Here is a 19,682-nt window from a genome sequence, read left to right on the forward strand (position 1 = left end):
GAAAAATCGTGATGCTTTTCTTTTTTTTTGGTAGATAAAATGCCGCTCGTGGATTTGAAGAGAAACTTTCTAAATCTATTGTATTGATGCCAATTAATCCCAAACCTTTTGATTTAGAGCTAATTCAATCATTCCGACTAATTTTAGCTAGATATTATTAACGTGGAGGTCGGATGACCCACGTGACGCGATCTGCACTAACATGGACATTTTTTTATTTTAATAATTTTTAATAATTTTATTGTTTTTTCTCTCTTTTTACTTGTCTCTGCTTTTTCGGGTTTCTTCGATGGCAAGCCGTCGCCTGAACGAGGGTTGGCCTTGCTAGTGTTCGCCCTCGCCTTCCATAGCCAGCCACCAGCGGAACTAGGAAAAAGAGAAAGGAAGAAAAAGGAAAATTTTAAAAATAAAAAAAATCAAAAAATATGAAAATACTATTAAAAATGTTCTCATCAATGTCGATCGTGACACGTAGCCCGTTCAGCATCCACGTTAGCAATATCCAGGCAAAATTAGTCGGAAAGACTTCAAAAGTTTTAGAACCGAATTGACACCAATAAAAGATTTGGGATTAAATTGCTACAAATGCAATAGATTTAGGACTTTTCCTATACTTTTCCCTGTTTGTTTTCGTTGAAGTTATGTTTAATAGATATTTTCTTGAAAACGATCGTCTATAAAAATGAAGGAATGAAAAGTATTTTTTTTTAAATACTTAGACATAAATTACTATAGATAATAAATATATTATTCATCGACTAATTACTTGGAGCGAATCGGTAATCTGTTGTCCACTAAATCAAAAGATTTCGTTTGGATATACAATGAGGAGCAAGCCAAAAGGGAGTTGCTATCTTTGGTAATTTTCTAGCCGTGCTTTGCCCATTTGTGTCCCCACATTTTCGTTGAAGGATACGGCGCAATTAGAAGACGTAGTTAATGAATCAGCGCCGACACATTGCACATGCATGGTAAGCTAAATGCATGCCATCGCCATGCCCTGCTCTGCCCAGCAGTTTATGGCTTCACGATATCTTATCACGCGAAACAAAAAAAAACACATATAACGATGTCAAAAAGTCAGAAATTTCAAAAAATTTCCATGAAAAATGCCCAAACGGTATAACTGCATATTGCCTTCGAGCTAAGTACGCAATAGATGTTTCCGATCTCGCCGCGCCAAGCCAGGCTTTCGCGCCCACCACCGACTGCACGATGAAGATTTCTTTTCCGAATACATTAAAAGCGTGTCCGGGTGGATTCTATTAAGCTATAATATTTCGATCTACTGAAAAGAATGAAATAAAAAAATTAGTTACGGTGACTTTAAAGCACGAAATTTCTATACTTTTCGCACACTGTGGATGTCACGCCTTCGTCATTAAGTGGCGAAAGCATATTAACCAGGAACTTCTTCTTCTTTTTTGCGTTGGTTCGGAGGCCGGGGGGGAAAATAGAGAAGGAGGAAGACAAAATAGCGGCTAGGCAACCCCACGGTGGCAGCTTTTCTTCTCGTTTTCTTTTGGTAGGATCGCGAGGATCGGACAAATCGTTGCCGACCCGAATTTAATCCTCACTGACAGATTGCGCAGGGCCGGAAACACGGTACGGCGAAACCTTTGAATATCTGTCCTTTTTGGATAGTTATCTAATTTTATTTTAATGTGCTCCAAGGTGTAATTTCATGGGTGGGGCCATAATTCGTGTTACAGTTTTCCTAATCCACCTTGGTACACGAATCCGCCCCTTCGATAGATTATTGTTAAGTGACATGCGCAAATTATACAATGCGGAAGTTTTGGGTGTTTCGAAGTGAAAGAAAGTCAAATTATGTTCGTTTCACGAAATTTTGATTGAGCAGGCAATAAAAAGTCGCAACCAATCTAAACACGTCCTTAAATTTTTAGATAGTTTGACTTGCACAAAAAATTTGTCTCCATAGTATCATGATAATACATTTCCTTGTCAAAATCATTTCAAATCCCTCAAGAAAACTCGCTTCGATTCTAAACCAAAAAACAAAAAAACAAAAAAAAAACCTCGCTTCGATTAGGCGTAAATTAATTCTATACTTGAGTTGGACAAGATTAAAAACTCAATTTTTTAGGTCGATTAAGTTTCTCGAAACTTTAACTTTGACTTGATTGACAAGTAAGTCTTACTACGAATTCGAGTCAAAGCTTGAACACGAATCTCCTAATCAATTTAAAACACCATTTAGTTATATATATTTTAAATTTTGTAACTATAAATCTCCAAATCCAATAAGATTAGCAAAAGATTCAAGTGCTTCATGACGCCCGTGATTCACTCGGTCCAAAAACACTGTTTAAACTCGGCCTCAATCTAATTAAGTACTAAGATCGGATCACACGAAGTAGAAAAAATAAATTTGAAGTCTGCGGAATTTGGATGATACCTTTTATTTTATCGGTATCAAATGTGTTTGCTTCAAATATCACATCGGTCATCTTAACGAGTTAAATCAACGATTTGGGTCGGTGCTATCTTGGGATTAGTCCGACGTCACTAATAAACGCGACCATAATCATGTCATTGCGAGAGCGGGTCCCACGCCTGCTGTAGTCCGTACGGAATGACAGCAAAATCACGTCCAGCTCATCCTTATCTTCCGCTAAACTCCAGACTCGCTTCGGACGTTCGTTCAAAAGTCCAATTCCGCGTTCCATCGTTTCGTTTATTTCGTCAGTAAAACAAAACTCCGCGTTTCCTCCACCATTTCCCCAACCCCGCCCGGAAAAGAAAAAAAAGAAAAAATATTTCCTTTCAGTTTCTTCGTCGAAATAAAGAGGGCCGATCCGGTGTGACGCACCCTCAGCGACTCCTTCTATCCACGGCACGCCCCGACGCGGACCCCGAACCGAGTTCACCCGACTGGCGGGCCGGGGCACCGGTGGGCCCCACACGCGACGGCTTTTTTTGGGCGGGGGCTTGAGATGGGCCCCACGTTTCACCTCGCATTTGACCTCAGCCCGAGGTTTTTCTTACGTAGCACCTCGCAAAAGGTTGACCCTTGCTGCGGCTTGTGGGCCCATCTCCTTTTTTTTTTTCCCTGCGTAACGTTAAAACAGCAATCCCACCAAGCTTGGCCATATAAAAATCGTTGCGTTAAATTAGTATCAGATTTTTGATCCAAAAAGAAAAAATTAGTATCAGATTAGTGAAAAATGAAATTAGTACCGGATATTGAAGTATATTCTTATGATAATGTATGTTCATGTTATAGAGAGAACGACATCAATTCGAGTTCAAACTTCGTCCGAATGGAAAAATATCATAGTGAAGACAAAAAAACAAAACTCAATGGCCAGCTCTGAAATGCTGTATCAAAACAAGATAAACTTTTGTAAGTTTTATCTTTTGGACGCTTCCAATAGCCGCACATTATCTCGTCTACAAACAATATATGATAAATAAGCTAGAGTTTTTTTTTCTTTTTTTTGGATCAAAGTAGCATTTCATTCATATTAGCGGAAAAAAAGAGAGAGAAATGTCACAGTCCAATTGCTACCTCGTCACTTATTTTTATCTCTTGACCCATTCATCAGCCAAACCATACTAACACGTATTTTCTATGCACCTGGTAAGTATGCTTAATGTGAAATAGCGCAATTATAAAAATATCGATATATGCATTACAAGTATTTACCGAGACTATACTTAATAAATTCTATCTTATTACGTTTATTCTATTTAATTGACCCCCCCAACTCGCCAAAAAAAAGAAAAAAAAAAGAAACAGTACGCAAGCATTAAATACGGTCATCCCATAATTAAATTTTGGGCATTATTTATCCATGACTTTACTCCATTGCACCACTGGCTCGAGTCCTTTTCGGCCTGTTCGTGGAAAAAGGTGGGTCAATTCACGCGTCAAACGGATTTCGATGTGTATTTTTTTAAAGTGGCATGGCGTGGATCCATTACATCCTACGACTAATTTTGCAACCTCATTTGATTCCGTTCCAGATTCTGAGAAAATCACCCCCCGCAACAAGATATTACTATCTTTGTCTTTTTTCCTTTTGTGAAGAATCCTTTTCATTATGTCGACAAGGCGTACGATGATGAGGTATTATTTTATAGGGTTCGCTTTATGAATTCCGAAATCGACGTAGCACCAGAAGGAAGCCGCCTCGAAATGATTAGGACTGGGGGATTGAGGTTGAGACTCGGTCATGGATGTGATGATTACCCTTTTTGAGTGCCAGAAAGCCAAATTGAGTTGAATCGGTAGCCAGCTTCCTGGACCACGGGAATTTTTTTTTCCCTTTTTAAATCTATTGTTCGTTTGTCGACGAGATAATGCGCGGTTATTCAAAGACATCCGAAGGGTAAACTTACAAAAGTTTATCTTCTTTTGATACCGCATTCACGAGCTGGTCATTGAATTTTATCTTTCGTTGGGATTCGGTTTGAACTTAAATCGATGCCAATCTCTCACAACATGAGCTACAAAATCATAAAATCATTTGAAAGACGTTGAGAAAGATTCTTATGTCGAATCGTGGATTCAAATTTAAAGGATAGATATTTAACATTTATCTCTTATAAGTAGATATGATCGATTTGAAATAATAGTCGTACCTCTTTGTTATCCGATTCGTTACGTTATTTTCTAATTCGAATGGTGTTATCTAAGGTCAAGATGGTAGGGGAATTATCTCGAAAAAGGTTCATTAAAAATGTCAGTGCTTGGCTTTAAAGTCTGTGGATTGAACGGAAATTCAAATGGCCGAGTTTTGCAGATAGCGAGAGCTCGTTTCCATCGCATGAAGATCGGGACTGCGTCTTTAATGGCGCCCATTTTCATTTTTACTCGCAGGAGTTAAGAGAAACGACTAAAATCCAGATCTTTTAGAGCGAGAGAGAGAGAGAGAGAGAGTTAAAAGAATACTATTTCAGGCCTTCACGAGCTGTGTCGCGACTGGGACGACTGCTTACAAAATCTCCTTTCACACGCGCTCGTCCACTTCCCCCACCCACACTCGCTCTGTTACACCTCCAGCTCCCTCACCTCACCATCTGAGGGAGAGAGAGAGAGAGAGAGAGGCGAAGTGGGAGCCAGAGGAATCTCTCGAGGAGCAATCGCAATCGGAATTTTGCAGTCGGCGTGATTGAATCGTCGTGAATCCGCGCTTCGGCTCGGGGTAGTCCTCCGGCGATATTTCGTCATTAGCCGCCCCGATTTTGGTGCTGCATTCGGGGTGCGACGATTGTTGTAGATGAAGAAGCTCCCCGTCCTTGTTCTGTGTTGGGTCGTCGAGTGAGCTAATCTTGTGCGAGCAGGTCTCTCTCCGTGTTCTTTGTCTTTTCATTTTTTTTCTGGGTTGCTGTGTTTTTAGCTTTTTTGGGGGAGGTACAACTTTCAGTTTCGGCGGATGCGAACTTTGACCCCATGAAATTGAGCTCGTAACGAACTCGCTGGAAGTGAATTCGCCAGTCCGTCTGCTTTTCTTTTTCCTTTTGATAAGTAGAGATTCTGCTGTTTGGTAGTCTCCAATCCGTGAATGCATTTGCTTCTTTCATGTTTGATTTTAGTTTGGTTTCTGTTGGTTGGTCTCTATCCTTATCCGAATTTTTGAGTTGCTTCCTCATATGCCTTCGATTTTGCTTTTGGCTTATGCTCTGTAACGAAAACATCGTGCTCTGCCTCGTACATGGATCTAGCTTACTACTGTCTTTGACACCGATCTGGTGGTTCCTCTGATTGCGGCACACACTCTCTGGCCGTATCCAACCGACCCCATGGACTTCTTGATTGATCCATTTGCATTTCGTTTCTTGGTCCCATTGGGTAATTGCTTCTTGGTGTTGTGCTGCTTCTCTCGATGCATCGTGCTTGAGTGAAGTGCGCTCGAGTTCATTTCGCTGAAAAAGTTACTATTTTTTCTATTCAGATTCGTCCGGTAAAGAATCAGGTGTGAAATGTCGAGGCCACTGCATAGAGGAAGTTCCGGGGCGCGGATCTCCGGTGGTGGCAGCCAGGATTTGTGGGATTCTCAGATGAAGGACAGAAGTGAAAAGGAAGATTTGAGTAAAAGAGATTCTTCTGACCTGAGCTATCCACCGCTGAAGTTCCCGTCTCAGTTACTTTCGAGTAACTCCCCTGCTAAGTTCACTAATCTTGAGAATGGCTTTGCATCCGATCCCTGCTCTGCCAGTAGTCCTAGGAAGCGACACCACTTGATAATGCTTGCTCTGAGATCCAGTCTTTTCCTGATCGTAATTCTTGCTGTTACTGGATCGCTTTGGTGGACAATATCCATTTCGACCTCTTCCAGAGGCCACATAAACCAGCACTACAAGGATCTCCACGCTCGAGTTCTTTCGGATTTGTGGGACATAGGGGAGCTCTCTCTTGGGCCGACAAAGTTGAGAGAATTGGAAGCTTGTCCTGATGAGTTTGAGAATTACGTGCCATGCTATAATGTTTCAGAAAATGTTGCTCTGGGCTATTCAGATGGTAATGAGTTTGAGCGACATTGTGGGCATTCTGTCAAACAACATTGTTTGGTTGTTCCACCTACAAATTACAAAATCCCTTTGAGGTGGCCCACTGGGAAAGATATTATCTGGGTTGCAAATGTTAAAATTACTGCCCAGCAGGTACTCTCTTCGGGGAGCTTGACCAAGAGGTATGTGGACATGCTAATAATATCACTAGTTATATCACACTTCTATTTCCGTACATACTATTAATTCCACTTCTGTTGCCTTTCTAGGATGATGATGCTGGAGGAAGAGCAGATTTCTTTCCGTTCAGCTTCTCTTATGTTTGATGGCGTGGAAGACTATGCTCAGCAAATAGCGAAAATGATTGGTCTTAGCAATGAATATGAACTTACAAAAGCTGGGGTAAGTGGAGATTCATCCATTGATTATCACTCCCACCTGCGACGATGCTTGTGCTTTCTATTGTTTCCTTTTACCTACTATGGATTCTGGTGCCACTTGTTATCATGTTTCATGCACTCCACTTTCAGTTGGATGACAGTAATGCTAGATGCTTGAAACCGACTTCAAGATATTCATTATTTCTGGCCAAAGTCATCTTCCTCGTGATGTAATTTCATTGCAGCTAAATCAAAATGTAACTGGCCCTGAGATGAGAGAATCCATGTGTACTAAAAGGACATATGCATCTTCTAATTTCTTTCTGTTTGTTATCATTGTAAAAGAACTTTTTCTTGCACTGCGTGCCGGCACTGCTATTAGCTGGATATCTGAAATTGTAGTTCGTCATTACAGTCTCATGTAAAAAGATGACATATTATAGCCGATTGACAACTTTCATATTTTAGTTCTGAAAGCTTTGACTTGTACACCTTAGTTTTCGTTTAATCGCTATATGTTCTTGAGAGCACGTTGATCATATATATTCACTTCCTGGTACTTCTCTTTAAGCTTCTTCTTGCATTGGTTTTCAGGTTAGAACAATCTTGGATATAGGATGTGGTTATGGTAGTTTTGGTGCCCATCTCTTCTCCAAACAACTCTTGACTATGTGCATCGCACACCATGAGACTTCTGGAAGTCAGGTTCAACTGACCCTTGAAAGGGGTCTTCCAGCAATGATCAGTTCATTTAACTCAACCCAGTTGCCCTACCCTGCTCTTTCATTTGACATGCTGCATTGCTTGAGATGTGGGATTGATTGGGACCAAAAAGGTGCCTCTTGACACTTTCATTAAAGCATGGTCTACTCGTGCAACATGCTTCACATTGAAACATCTGTCCAATTAGTATGATTTACTCATAATGAATAAATTTGTGGACTACTCTTGGAAGTGTCTGAGAAAATGAGGATCTTATCGATTACCATGCCTACTAGGCAAAAAAGGATCTCTTTAAGTTTCTTTGAGGTTCACGCACGAATATCAGATTAAATGCAATGGCATTATTTTACTACTTTATATGTTTTGACATCCTTTGAGCTCTGTATAATGTCCTGGATAGACCCATGAAAAGGTTAGAGCTTAGATCCACCCTCAGGGAAGCTTTAACAGAATCAGTACTAGAATATATCTCCTATAAACTGTGCAACTTTTGTTCCTTAATGCGAAATCATGATACTTCCTGATTGGATTATAAATGGAAGAAAGTCACAGCCAGATACCATTTTTTGTTTCTATATTGATCCTCTAGTGGCTTCGATGTTGATTCAGAGCAATATGTACAGGTTGAGCAGTTTTTCTCTTACGAATACTTTAAATTAATTTAACCAAGTCATCAGGACTGATTTTTGCATTTTTTCTGACCATTTAGATATTCGATTCTTTTTTAGGTGACGCATACTTATATACTTCTAAGCATTCAACTATTATTTCTACAAGGAGATCATCAAATGCCACAGAAATGTGGACGAACTCTGGCTAACATTGCTTTTCATGTGAACTTATTACGAGCGAGAAATAGAATGATTTTAAGTTTTCCAAAGAGGTTTATAATAGCATTAATGTCTTGATTGGCAAGGCAGCTCCATTCTCTTGCAATTAGAATCTCACCCATTTCCTGTTACTGTGGTTTCTATACTCTAAACACTTGTATTCCTCCTCCATCTGCAGATGGGAAGTATCTGTTGGAAGCAGATCGAGTTCTTAAACCTGGTGGGTATTTTGTCTGGACTTCCCCGATTACAAATGCTCATGGGAATAGTCGTATTAAAGTACATAAGAAACGGTGGAAGTTCATTCACGATTTTGCTGAAAGCCTGTGCTGGGAGTTGTTGTCACAACAAGATGAAACTGTTGTATGGAAAAAGACTAGCAAAACAAGTTGTTATGGTTCCAGGTAAGGCAATCTTCACAAATGCTTACATCGGTGTTTGTAACATCTGTTGCTTGCAAACCCCAAATATTTGCATATAGATTTCTGGCACATTAAAATCTTCCTTACCCTGTCTTAAATTTAATGCTTAAATAAACAGGAACCCTGGTTTGGGCCCTCCAATCTGCAGTAAAGCCCAAGATGTTGAATCTCCTTCCAACCGTCCTCTTCAAGGGTGCATTGGAGGAATAAGAAGCAAGCGATGGATCCCTATAGAAGAAAAGACAACTTGGCCTTCTAGGGCTAATTTGAATGTGACTGAACTTAAGCTTTATGGTAACCTTCACATTTCTCAAGACTGTAATTTCAGCATTTTTTGTGGGTAGTTATTACATCATGTCATGAGTGATGATGAGAACATTTGTAAATGCATAATGTCAGGTCTGCATCCAGAAGATTTAAGCGAGGACATAGACAACTGGAGAGCAGCTGTCCGTGAATATTGGTCTCTCCTGTCGCCATTGATATTCTCGGATCATCCTAAAAGGCCTGGAGATGAAGATCCCTCGCCACCGTATAACATGGTTCGCAATGTACTAGACATGAATGCTCATTTTGGTGGTTTTAATGCAGCATTGCTTGAAGCGGGAAAATTTGTGTGGGTAATGAATGTGGTCCCAACTGGTGCTCCCAACTACCTGTCAATGATTCTTGACAGAGGTCTTGTTGGTGTGCGGCATGATTGGTAATTTGACCTCTTTCTTCTAGCCTTGTTTCCTGTTGTCTATGAAAATTTTAATCCCAAGGACTATATTCTTGTCCAGCTTAGGATTATATATTGAATTGGTGGAGAAGAGAACCTTTTTCATAGCTATTCGTTAGCATCATACATTTGGGAGAAGATGCCTTTTTTTAGAGCTATTCGCAAACATCATACATTCTTTTGCATTTTTTAACAACAAGAGATCAGACATTGAAAGTCTTGAACATGGCAAGAAAATGTCCATAGACCATACATTCTGGCAACGTATCACTGCAGCAGGGTTTTGGAGCCTTATGCAATGAAGCCCATCAATCTTTGCTTGCAGTATGAGGTGTGAGCATTCAGTTGTGGGGCTGGAAAGAAAAACAAGTAGAATGCCAGTTTGCTTGGAAAATCTAACCCTGATCAGTTGTTTGCCCGAAAGAAAAGGAGCATAAGTTGTCAATTGTAGAGCAATATGTGAAAGTATGTCTTGGCACCATAAATAGCGCATAGCACCCATTATCTGGATAATACTACTTAGTAACTCGTAGGCATAATTTCCTATACATGCTTTGCAAGTTCATGTAGTCTCATAAGTGTATTTTGCCCTTCCCTCACAGGTGTGAAGGATTTCCAACATACCCCAGAACCTATGATATGGTTCATGCATCAGGACTTCTCTCCCTTGAAAATAACCAGAATCGCAGATGCTCAATGCTTGATCTTTTTGCTGAGATTGACCGAATACTTCGTCCAGAGGTACCACATCAATGGATCTCTCTGTCTCCCCCCCCAAAACAGATTTCTCTCTCAGTTCTTTCTTTTGCTGATAAAAGTAAGGAAATTTCCTCTTGATATTTTCACGGTTTTTGTTCATGAAGTAAATCCTATATGGGCTAAAATTACACAGATATGAGCTCATGCACTAATGATACCAATTTTAGCGACAAAAATAATTTCTGTTGTTTTGCTTCTCCATTTCCAAGCAACAAAATTCTTGTATGCAGCCATATTAGTGACAAATATGAATTACAAGCTTCCGTAGCCGGGTAGCCCCTTCCTCATCCCTAGTGTCCATGGATACATGGTTGGTTGAGGGGTTTGGTTATCGCTGGTACTACTTCCACTTGATCGCTTCGTACTTCGCATTCGATCAGCGATCAAATTCTAGGCTAGTCAATTTCCCTTTGTCCTGGCCTGACACACACATAAATCAAAGCCGATGACCGAGGACTGCATGACGAGCGTTGAGATTTACATTTGATGTGCTGTTCAATGTGGAGCATATTCCCCATAAATATGCATCTTTGACGCGGTTGCAGACTTATTAATAGCCTAGCCCTATTAAATAGTTATTAACATTGGCCTGTTATTAATCTTTTGGAATGAACCCAGTGTTAGAGCTTTGATGTTTCTTGATAGAATTGTCTTCTTTGTTGTCTTAGATCGCTTATTCTGCCGTAGCAGCCATGAGAAGGTTACAGAATGGCTAAGCAGCTGTCACACAGTAGTTTGTCCTTGGGGTTGATAATCATACAAATAGGCTGTAATCCAACTAGACTCTCTCTCTCTGACCCAAAAAAAAAAAAAAAAGGCTATCTCTCAAAATTTTACTTTTTTAGATTTTCTTTGTTACATCTTCAATTAGTTAATCTGCCAATCCTTTCATAGATTGATTGTCGGAGTTCTCACATCAATCACTTTGACGAAGTTGTCATTTGTTGATTCTGGCTGGTCTACTACTGTATCAGATTGAAATGAATGAGATTTAAATTGAATAGGCAGTTTTAAAACGTGTGTGCCAGAATTGGCTGCTTTGAAGTAGCTTCATCTGTCTTGAATTCATGTCAAGCTGGACAAACTATTGTGCAACTGCAAATATGTGTTGACATGTATCATAGCATGGGGTAGAAAATTCTATATCTGAGGAGGATCAATGACAGCGAAAGTTCTTAGATATGATTTTTTCGGCCATCAAGCGGACACCGTCCCAAGATGCGCATACCTTGTTGGCAATGAATGTGCTCATGAGTCTTGTTTCCTCAATTCTTTTCTGCTTTATTGGTTGGTGCAGGGTTGGGTGATAATTCGCGATACAGCTGCCTTTATTGATTCGGCGAGAGCTCTGTCCACTCGATTCAAGTGGGATGCACGAGTTATAGGAGTAGAGAGCAACACTGATGAGAGACTCCTCATCTGCCAGAAACCATTTTTGAAGAAGCCATCGAGCTAGTTATACTCTACATGGGAACATATGAAAGTTTGGATCGGATTGGATCACATTCGTTGGCTTCAGTTTCTTAATTTCAAACATACAGCTATTCTATGAAGGACGACTATCCGTTCCGGACAAAGACAAGATAGCCCGGAAAGGTAATAGAAAACAGGTGAATCTTTGGTGGAAACCAAACCACAACACAACTCTTACGGAGCCGTAAGGCGGCGTAGGGGACTTGTAATTATGCCATTGAGGCGCTCCACAGTTGAGAAATATAGGGTTTCAATTCTTTATTATGATGTCTCGTTGTAACTATACTGCGAGAGAGGTTGATTAAGATTTGCATAGATAATCAGAAGAATAAAGCAAGCGCCTTTTGCTGTACAATGCTTCGGAATTGCATTTAGGATATGAATGGATTCTACTTCTACCCCTCCATTCAATTTCTCAATTTTGAATGCTCTTTGTCTGTGGTTTGTGCCAAAAGAACCAGTTCGTCAGGTCCTAAGCTAGTTGCCATTCATGTTTTTGTTTTTGTTTTGGTTTTGGTCGGACCATTTATGTTTTTGTTCACACGTCTAGATTCCAGCCAAAAAGAGACGAGGTGGGTCTCCTTCCTTGCAAATGCTTAAGCTTGTGCCGCACAGAGGGAATTCTCTTCTACTCAAATAGATTTTTGTTAGAATTTGACAAGGGGAACAGAGTAATAGCTTGATACATGAACTGACTCCACATCGTGCATCTGTGTTTCCTTATAAAGATTTTAGGGAAAATCCTAATCGATGACTTGAAGTGTCCTCATTTTTCTAAGTAAAAGCTTGAGGTGAATTTTATTTTAAATAAGAGATCGAAGTGGATTTTTTTCAAATAAGACCTAAAGTGACCATGACAATCTCCTCGATCTTTTAACTAGTATGAGCATTTTTGTCCTTTTTTTATCTTGTTGTAATTATTTTTTTTGCTGGTGGTCGGTCTCCATGATGGCTGGCCACTGGCGATGCTCGGAGAGGGCTGGACGAGTGTCGCCTTACCCAAGCCCTCGCTAATGGTAGCATAGAAAAAAAGACGTACTAAAGTAAAATATTACAATTAAATTATATTTGGACGAAAATGTCCGACAGAAATATTTGATAGGTGGGCGAAGGAAATTCTTATTTAAAATTGTCATGATCATTTAAAGCCTTTATTTGGAATTAAGGTGATCTCCTCAAGCTCTTGTTTGGAAAAATGAGACCCTAATTTGGAATTTTCTTAGGATTTTATTAGAGAAGGTGTTGCCCGAGAAAAAATGGGTAAATCTGCGATAGCTCGAAGCGTTCGCAACGTAGCTCCATCTGCTCGTTACTCGATCCATGGCTTGGCGCGTCATCTTCTTCTTCAAAAACCCGGAGCCCAAGACCTCCCCATTCCGAAACCCTAGTCTCTGCAATCTCCTCGCTTCCCCATTCTCCACCTCCTTCCTCAAGACCAAGCTCCCCAAATCCCTCCGCAAGAAGCGCAAGAAGGAAGACTCCCCTCGGACCAAGCTCGTCCAGACCGTCCCCAATCGCATCCCACGCTTGGAGTCCATCGTCGAGCGGGACTCCCACTTCCGATTCCTCGCCCGGTCCAAGGACTTCCTCGCCAAGCAGCCCGAGCGCGTCCTCCGCCTCGACGACGCCGGCAAGCTCCACCGCGAGCTCGGATTCCCCCGCGGCCGCAAGGTCGTCCGCTCCATCCAGCGCCACCCTCTCCTGTTCGAGGTCTACCGCCACATCGACAACAAGATGTGGTTCGGCTTCACCGACCTCATGGAGGAGCTGCTCGAGGAGGAGAGGCGGATAGCGGACTCGATGGAAATCGATCGGGTCAACAAGGTGCGTAAGCTTCTCATGATGTCTGCTAATAAGCGAATTGCGCTGAGTAAGATTTATCACTGTCGGTCCCTGTTTGGGATTCCTGAGGATTTTAGGGATAGGGTTTTGAACTATCCGGATTACTTTAGGGTGGTTGTGGACGACGATGGGAGAAGAGTGCTTGAGCTGGTGAATTGGGACCCGCATTTGGCGGTGAGTGAGCTCGAGAGGGAGTTCGTGGTTGATGAAGATGGAGTGAAGAAGGCTTTTCGATTCCCTGTGAAGCATAACAGGGATTTGGATCTGGACGCGGACGACACGGGGAAGCTTAATCTGTTGAACACGCTCCCGCTCGTTTCGCCTTACTCGGATGGGGCGAGCTTGGATTTGTGGACTCTGGAGGCGGAGAAATATAGGGTCGGTGTGTTGCACGAGTTCTTGAGCTTGACTATGGAGAAGAGGGCGTCTATACACCATATCGTCGAGTTCAAGGAGGAGTTTAGCTTGACCAAGCATACTTACCAGATGCTCTTGAAGCAGCCCAGGACCTTTTATCTGGCGGGAACGGAGATGAACTGGGTGGTTTTCCTGAAGGATGCTTATGATGAGAGCGGTGTTCTGATCAGGAAAGACCCGCAGGTGTTGTTCAATGAGAAGTTATATAAGTATGCTGGAATGAATAGTGTGGAACCTGGGATGAGGATATAGATGGCCGGCTGAGGTATCATGACAGTTTTGAAATTCCGAGCATCGACAATATGGCAGATGGGGAGTAATTCCTTGACTTGGACATCGGGAGGATCATAGCAGATGCCGTTCCCCTTCTGCTTTTGAGTTCATAGATTATGCCCATGTAATGTCCTCGACAGTGGATGCTCTGGTAGGGGCAGAGAGATTTCGACAAGTTAAGAATTGGTCATTTAGATGAAGTTCCTTAAATGTTTTCTGGATGCTCATGATTAATGTGGATGTCTTCGGAGGGGGTCCACAACAGGGTGGGTGGATGATGAAGCTTGCGACACCGGGAGATCTGATCTCTTTTAGAAGGCCGACCCGGTCGTTGAATTCACCTGCGGAGGAACTTGCAATTGCCTTTCTTCTCTTCAAATTCAAGCTGAGTTCATGGCATTGTTTCAGTGAATCATATGGTCCATCAAGATAATAGGTGTTAGATCGACTGCTTCAGTCTCGTGCTTCTCGGACTGCAATCATGACAACTTAGTGCTTTCATTTAGCTTTTGTCATGAGTTAGCAAACTAACTCAAATCTGTCTTCTCTTTTAGTCAGAGTTACCATATTTATACAGAGATCCGAAGGACTAAAATGCAGTTTGGGCATTAGTTGCGTTAGGTCCTTCAGCTGTCGCTGCTCGCAGGTTACCCATCTTATTCACGATTGTTAAAGTGTATCTCGCCAATCACTTGGAGGAAGATGAAGTTCTTCCTTCTGCCAATTCCCAGCTCTTTCTGGTTTTCGCAGTTCGCATGACTCTGCGAGGTCGGTCATGATGTTTGTCACTGAATGTTCGACAGCTTTGTTGTCGGAATGCAGCAAGGACACGCCCAATTCACATCTAGATGTGTATCCCAAAGCTGTCTTGTGATATATTTGACAAAGTTAAGTGGGGTTTGAGCAAATAACCTGAAAGAGAGAACCTCTTTGGAGAACCTAATGAATCACGCACGCTCAATTCTCTTTTGGAGAACCTAATTAGATGGTTGATAACCCTTTTTTTCTCTTAGAGAAAAGAGAGCTTCTTTTCTTCACCAAATGGTTACAAAAGCAAACAAACATTAGGAGATTCACTATTATTGGCCAGGCCCTTAGATCGTGGTCAAGGGGTAGCTCAGACTCACCCGTAATAAAAATTTTGCGCATGGAATTATCGAACCGCCATGGGCCCAACCGGGCTTTGTAACTAAAAAGCCTTTTCTAGCTAGGCCCCAAAGTGCCATTCGGGTAAATGTCCCTCGGGTCGACCCGTGGACTCGTGGGCGGGTTTAGATTTATGACATGGTTTAGTTCACAAAAAACAACTGTAAACTAAACTGTGTTACGTAACCTATCGCCCAAACTATTTTTTAAAGTAAATAGATATAAGGAAAGAGAGCCTTCTGCTTTCGTGAAATCTTAATCATTTTCCCCTCCCCTTGTCCATGAATAAATGCGTGTTTCTTTAAATTTATCCTATTTCTGATATTTTTCAACATTAATGCTTGGATTTTTTTTTTTGGGGGTCCTGCAATGTCTTTATAACAAGATTTCAAATGTCAAAATTCCTCTTTGCATAAACATTTATACAATTTCTTCATATTAGATCTCTGTTTAAATAGCTTATATATCAATCACGTGATAACTTTATATCTCATAATTAAACGAGTTTATTTAATTTTTTGGAGTATCAATTTCTTGCGAGCATGTTGCTGGTTAATGATTAACCAAACGGTCAGCTAAAAGTCGTGGATCGATGGCGAGGGTGAGACAATGGTTGACAGAATTACCTATGCACAAAAGCAAAAGTGTAATTGTTCTCGTTAGAAATTGGAAGTACTAAAGAGTATACATTGGCGTCCTTAACGGGTACATACAGAGGGGAAGTTGTCAATTTAACCCACACGCCCAAGCACTCACCAAACCAACCGGAACGCGAGACCACCGCACCTCCCAAACGCCCAGCCAAATGCGATAGCGATAGCGATTAACGAAGCCGCCTCGTCATTCGCCATTCATTTTATCTCCCCCCCAGCAAAAACCCACCAGGAAAAAACAAAGAGAATATTCCTATACACAAGAAAGTGTCAAACTTCAATGAAATCCCCAATGTGAAAATTCCCAATTTTTGTGCATTCATCTTCCAGTTTTTCTCGTCCCCGTCCCACCCCGATAAATCCAAACCACCATCCCTTCTTCTGGTGGGTAGCTGAACTGGCCATGAGGGTTTGGGTGGTGATGTTGATTGCGTGGGTTGCCGTTTCGGATCCGGTCGAAGGCTCGCCGACCAGCGCTGTTTGCGAGAAGGAGTCGCTTGCGGGATCGATCGTAGGGTTTGGGGATTCTCGCTGTTCGTTGGATGGTCGGAGTGACTCTTTCAACTTCGTTGGCGTCACCGAGGTACTAGATTGGTTCATGTTTTGTGTTGTTTTTGGCCTTTATCAGTTTCTTGGATGTCTTCTGTTTATTGCGTTCATCCAATTGCTCTGTTGAAAGGGTAGATTTTTGGCTGGATTTTAGTTGAAGGTTTAGGTCGGTTTCTACTGGATGCAAGTGACAGAATGGAGAAATGGGGGTTTTTTTTTTTAAACCATATGATCGATGTCACAGCCGGTGCATGATTAGGCTGAAAAGTACAGCCAGAACCGATCTCATGTTGGAGAGCACGAGAGATTGACTTTAGATTTGGAGTTGAGTTATTCAGATTCTCTTGTTCAGCTGAGCTGAGATTTTGGTCCTCTTTTGGGGCTTGAATGTGAATTTCTAGGTTGGTCAGCAGAATAGTGGGATTGCCTCCATCTTTTCTTAGAAAGATAAAATTTCTGCTTTTTCCTTTTTTTTAGGGGGATGCTGGAACAATGTTTATTTTAGCTCTTCATTCTTCAAATGAAGCAAAACTAGAATTGCTGTTAAAATACTTCTTTTGCTGTCCTATGCATCGACTTTCAAGCTTATGAAGAGTCGTATAAAAATTTGGTTCTTTGATACGAGTGTTCTTTCATGGAAGCATGTATGAGATTGAGCCTGACAAAACTGTATTTAGGGAAAAATATTTGGTAGTGGAAACAAAGTGAAACTTGGGGGTTTTTTTATTTTCCTGGTGAATACATCCATAAAAAATTTGATGAGATTTTCATCTGTACTATATGAAGGGTGACGAGCTTTCACTGCTAAGGGCACTGAGTATGGTCCACAAGAATAGCGAGGAGTACGTAGCTGAGCTTTTCTATGCATCATGGTGTCCTTTCTCAAGGGTGATCAGACCACGTTTTGCCCTCCTATCCTCTTTGTATCCCTCCATTGCTCATTTTGCAATTGAAGAATCATCTGTACGCCCAAGGTTTGTTCTGCCCTTAGTTTTGAGTTGGAGATTCATTATATGGTGTTTGAGAATAAAGTTGGGTCTAATTTTGCAGCATCCTCTCAAAATATGGTGTCCATGGGTTCCCGATGCTTTTCCTATTGAATTCCACACTTATTGTATCCTACCATGGCCCTCGGACCCTTGATTCTCTTGTGACTTTCTACGGTGTTGTCACTGGTATGTTCTTCCTGCAGTGTCTTGTGCCCATCCTGTTTTGATTCCTTTTTCCTTCTTTTTACTCTGCAGTCTGAATGATAGCAACTAGTGAGTACTGAGCTAAATAACTGTCACTTTGCCACCTTTTATGTCACAAATCAGATTAGTTGAAGTAAAGATCAGTTTCTGATGGATTGAATGCTATGGTTTTTGTGCATGTGATCCCTTTGTTCAGGATCTTTCTGCCTGGTTAAATGTGCCTCTTTTCTAGGGTGCATGTTCCCATTTAATGCTTGTGCATTGTTTGAGAAGAGTTGGCGGGGGTTTGAGACCGTGCCTTTTATGAGGCATTTTTTCTCTTGCTAATTTACACGAGAATGCTGATATCATTTTCTCCCTCGACCTCGGGTCAGGCCATCCATTTTATTGATTACTGTATTTCATTTGGACATGCAAGATTCCGTCAAAATTGTTATGGCTGCAACTGCATTTTCTTCGATCTTAAGAGTAAACATCAGCTATTGTACATGAATGCTAGGTATGAAGCCTTTGACCTCGGAGTGGTCATCATTGGAGGAAATGAGAACCCTATCAAATTATGAGAAGCATGATACCACCGAGCCGGAAAGCTGCCCATTCTGGTGGGCAAGATCACCTGAGAATATGCTCAGGCATGAAACATATCTGGCTTTGGCGACCGCGTTTGTGCTCTTGAGATTGCTGTACTTCCTCTATCCAACTCTCGCCACATGCGTTCGGTGGGCATGGAGAAGGCACATCCAAAATATGGGTTTGCTGAGCTTGTTAGGCCATTTCCTGGCTTATCTTAAGCGGGCCACGCAGCTATCACAGTCTATTAAAGAACCACGCAAGAGAAGCAATTTACAGGAAGGAGCGAGGAATGCTGGTGTTTGGGCTTCCAAATCCCTTGCTACCGTTTCGATCGGGGATGCAAGCACGAGCAGGAGTCATTGATCATTTAGCAAATGATGATGCGATTCAAGACTTTTGGTATGGAAAGTCACAGTGAGAACTCGGCAGCAGAACCTCGTTGCATAAGCTCATCTTTAGACAGGCTAAGCATTAAACGTGGACAACTGATAATCTGATGATCGTTTTGATCACTTTGTATTCTTATTCCTGATGAATGACATTCGGTCAGATTTGTACATTGATATCCTTTGGAGGAAGTAGATTTTGAAGCTTCATTGTGGCAAAACATGATCATCATGATTGTTGGAGAAGGCACTATTTTATCTTTTTTGGGGTATTCGAGTGTTGTGTATTCTACAACTGTTATGCAGTAATTTGCATCTCACAGAGTGCTGCTTGGAGTCAGATTTGTTGGATTACACAGAAGTACCGATCTCTTGCAGTCTATGTTCTAGAGTGAGTGAAATGTGGCACGACATTGACATTTCATAAAGATATCGACATTCAAGTTAACATTGAATTAAATTACCTTTGGTGGATTACTAACAATAAGCCGTGACGTAATGGAAATGAATCGCCACCTTAATCAAATAACTAGAAAGATGCCTGCTTTCCGCAAGACTATGCCAACGACATTTCAAGTGCATTAGGATGTGCAGGTCCAAGGTTGTCCTCTCATTCCTCTGCAGATGCTTCTTTGCACGTGCTCCCGTGGCTTCCTCATGTCATTTCCTCTAGAGGGAAACGTGATCAAGTGTCATGTGTCGTTGCCACTCGCATGCCATCTTTGCATTTACAACTTCCTTTCCAACAAGAAACTCGATTATTGGACTGATGGCATATATGTATAGTAGAACCCTTGCTAATGATAACTTATGTTAAGGGCGAAGACATTCGCTATGCATTAATCTGCTCCACGCATTTTGATAA

At 41.4% G+C, this 19,682-nt stretch overlaps 3 protein-coding genes across 4 annotated transcripts; all 3 read left to right on the plus strand.

Moving 5' to 3' along the window:
* Positions 1-4,896: 4,896 nt before the first annotated feature.
* On the plus strand, positions 4,897-12,183 carry LOC115749801 (probable pectin methyltransferase QUA2). The gene is made up of 9 exons (XM_030686766.2): positions 4,897-5,310; positions 5,922-6,659; positions 6,747-6,879; positions 7,452-7,692; positions 8,589-8,814; positions 8,951-9,126; positions 9,232-9,535; positions 10,156-10,294; positions 11,610-12,183. Exons 2-9 carry the CDS (start codon positions 5,950-5,952, stop codon positions 11,766-11,768), a joined length of 2,088 nt encoding a protein of 695 aa, XP_030542626.1. The 5' UTR covers positions 4,897-5,310; positions 5,922-5,949; the 3' UTR covers positions 11,769-12,183.
* Positions 12,184-13,066: 883 nt separating this feature from the next.
* Positions 13,067-14,511, plus strand: LOC115749802 (protein WHAT'S THIS FACTOR 1 homolog, chloroplastic). Its single transcript, XM_030686768.2, has one exon. It carries the CDS (start codon positions 13,106-13,108, stop codon positions 14,294-14,296), a length of 1,191 nt encoding a protein of 396 aa, XP_030542628.1. The 5' UTR covers positions 13,067-13,105; the 3' UTR covers positions 14,297-14,511.
* Positions 14,512-16,203: 1,692 nt separating this feature from the next.
* Positions 16,204-19,089, plus strand: LOC115749803 (5'-adenylylsulfate reductase-like 4). 2 transcript variants are annotated; one of them, XM_048274685.1, is made up of 5 exons: positions 16,204-16,699; positions 17,452-17,639; positions 17,716-17,840; positions 18,358-18,811; positions 18,873-19,089. In XM_048274685.1, the coding sequence occupies exons 1-4, from the start codon at positions 16,520-16,522 to the stop codon at positions 18,792-18,794; spliced, it is 930 nt and encodes a 309-aa protein (XP_048130642.1). In that variant the 5' UTR covers positions 16,204-16,519; the 3' UTR covers positions 18,795-18,811; positions 18,873-19,089. The 2 variants fall into 2 exon arrangements, with proteins under 2 accessions (XP_048130642.1, XP_030542629.1); XM_030686769.2 differs by having other exon boundaries at positions 18,358-19,089.
* Positions 19,090-19,682: the final 593 nt, after the last annotated feature.

The sequence above is a fragment of the Rhodamnia argentea genome, chromosome 2, assembly GCF_020921035.1.
Source record: "Rhodamnia argentea isolate NSW1041297 chromosome 2, ASM2092103v1, whole genome shotgun sequence".
Lineage (NCBI taxonomy): Eukaryota > Viridiplantae > Streptophyta > Magnoliopsida > Myrtales > Myrtaceae > Rhodamnia > Rhodamnia argentea.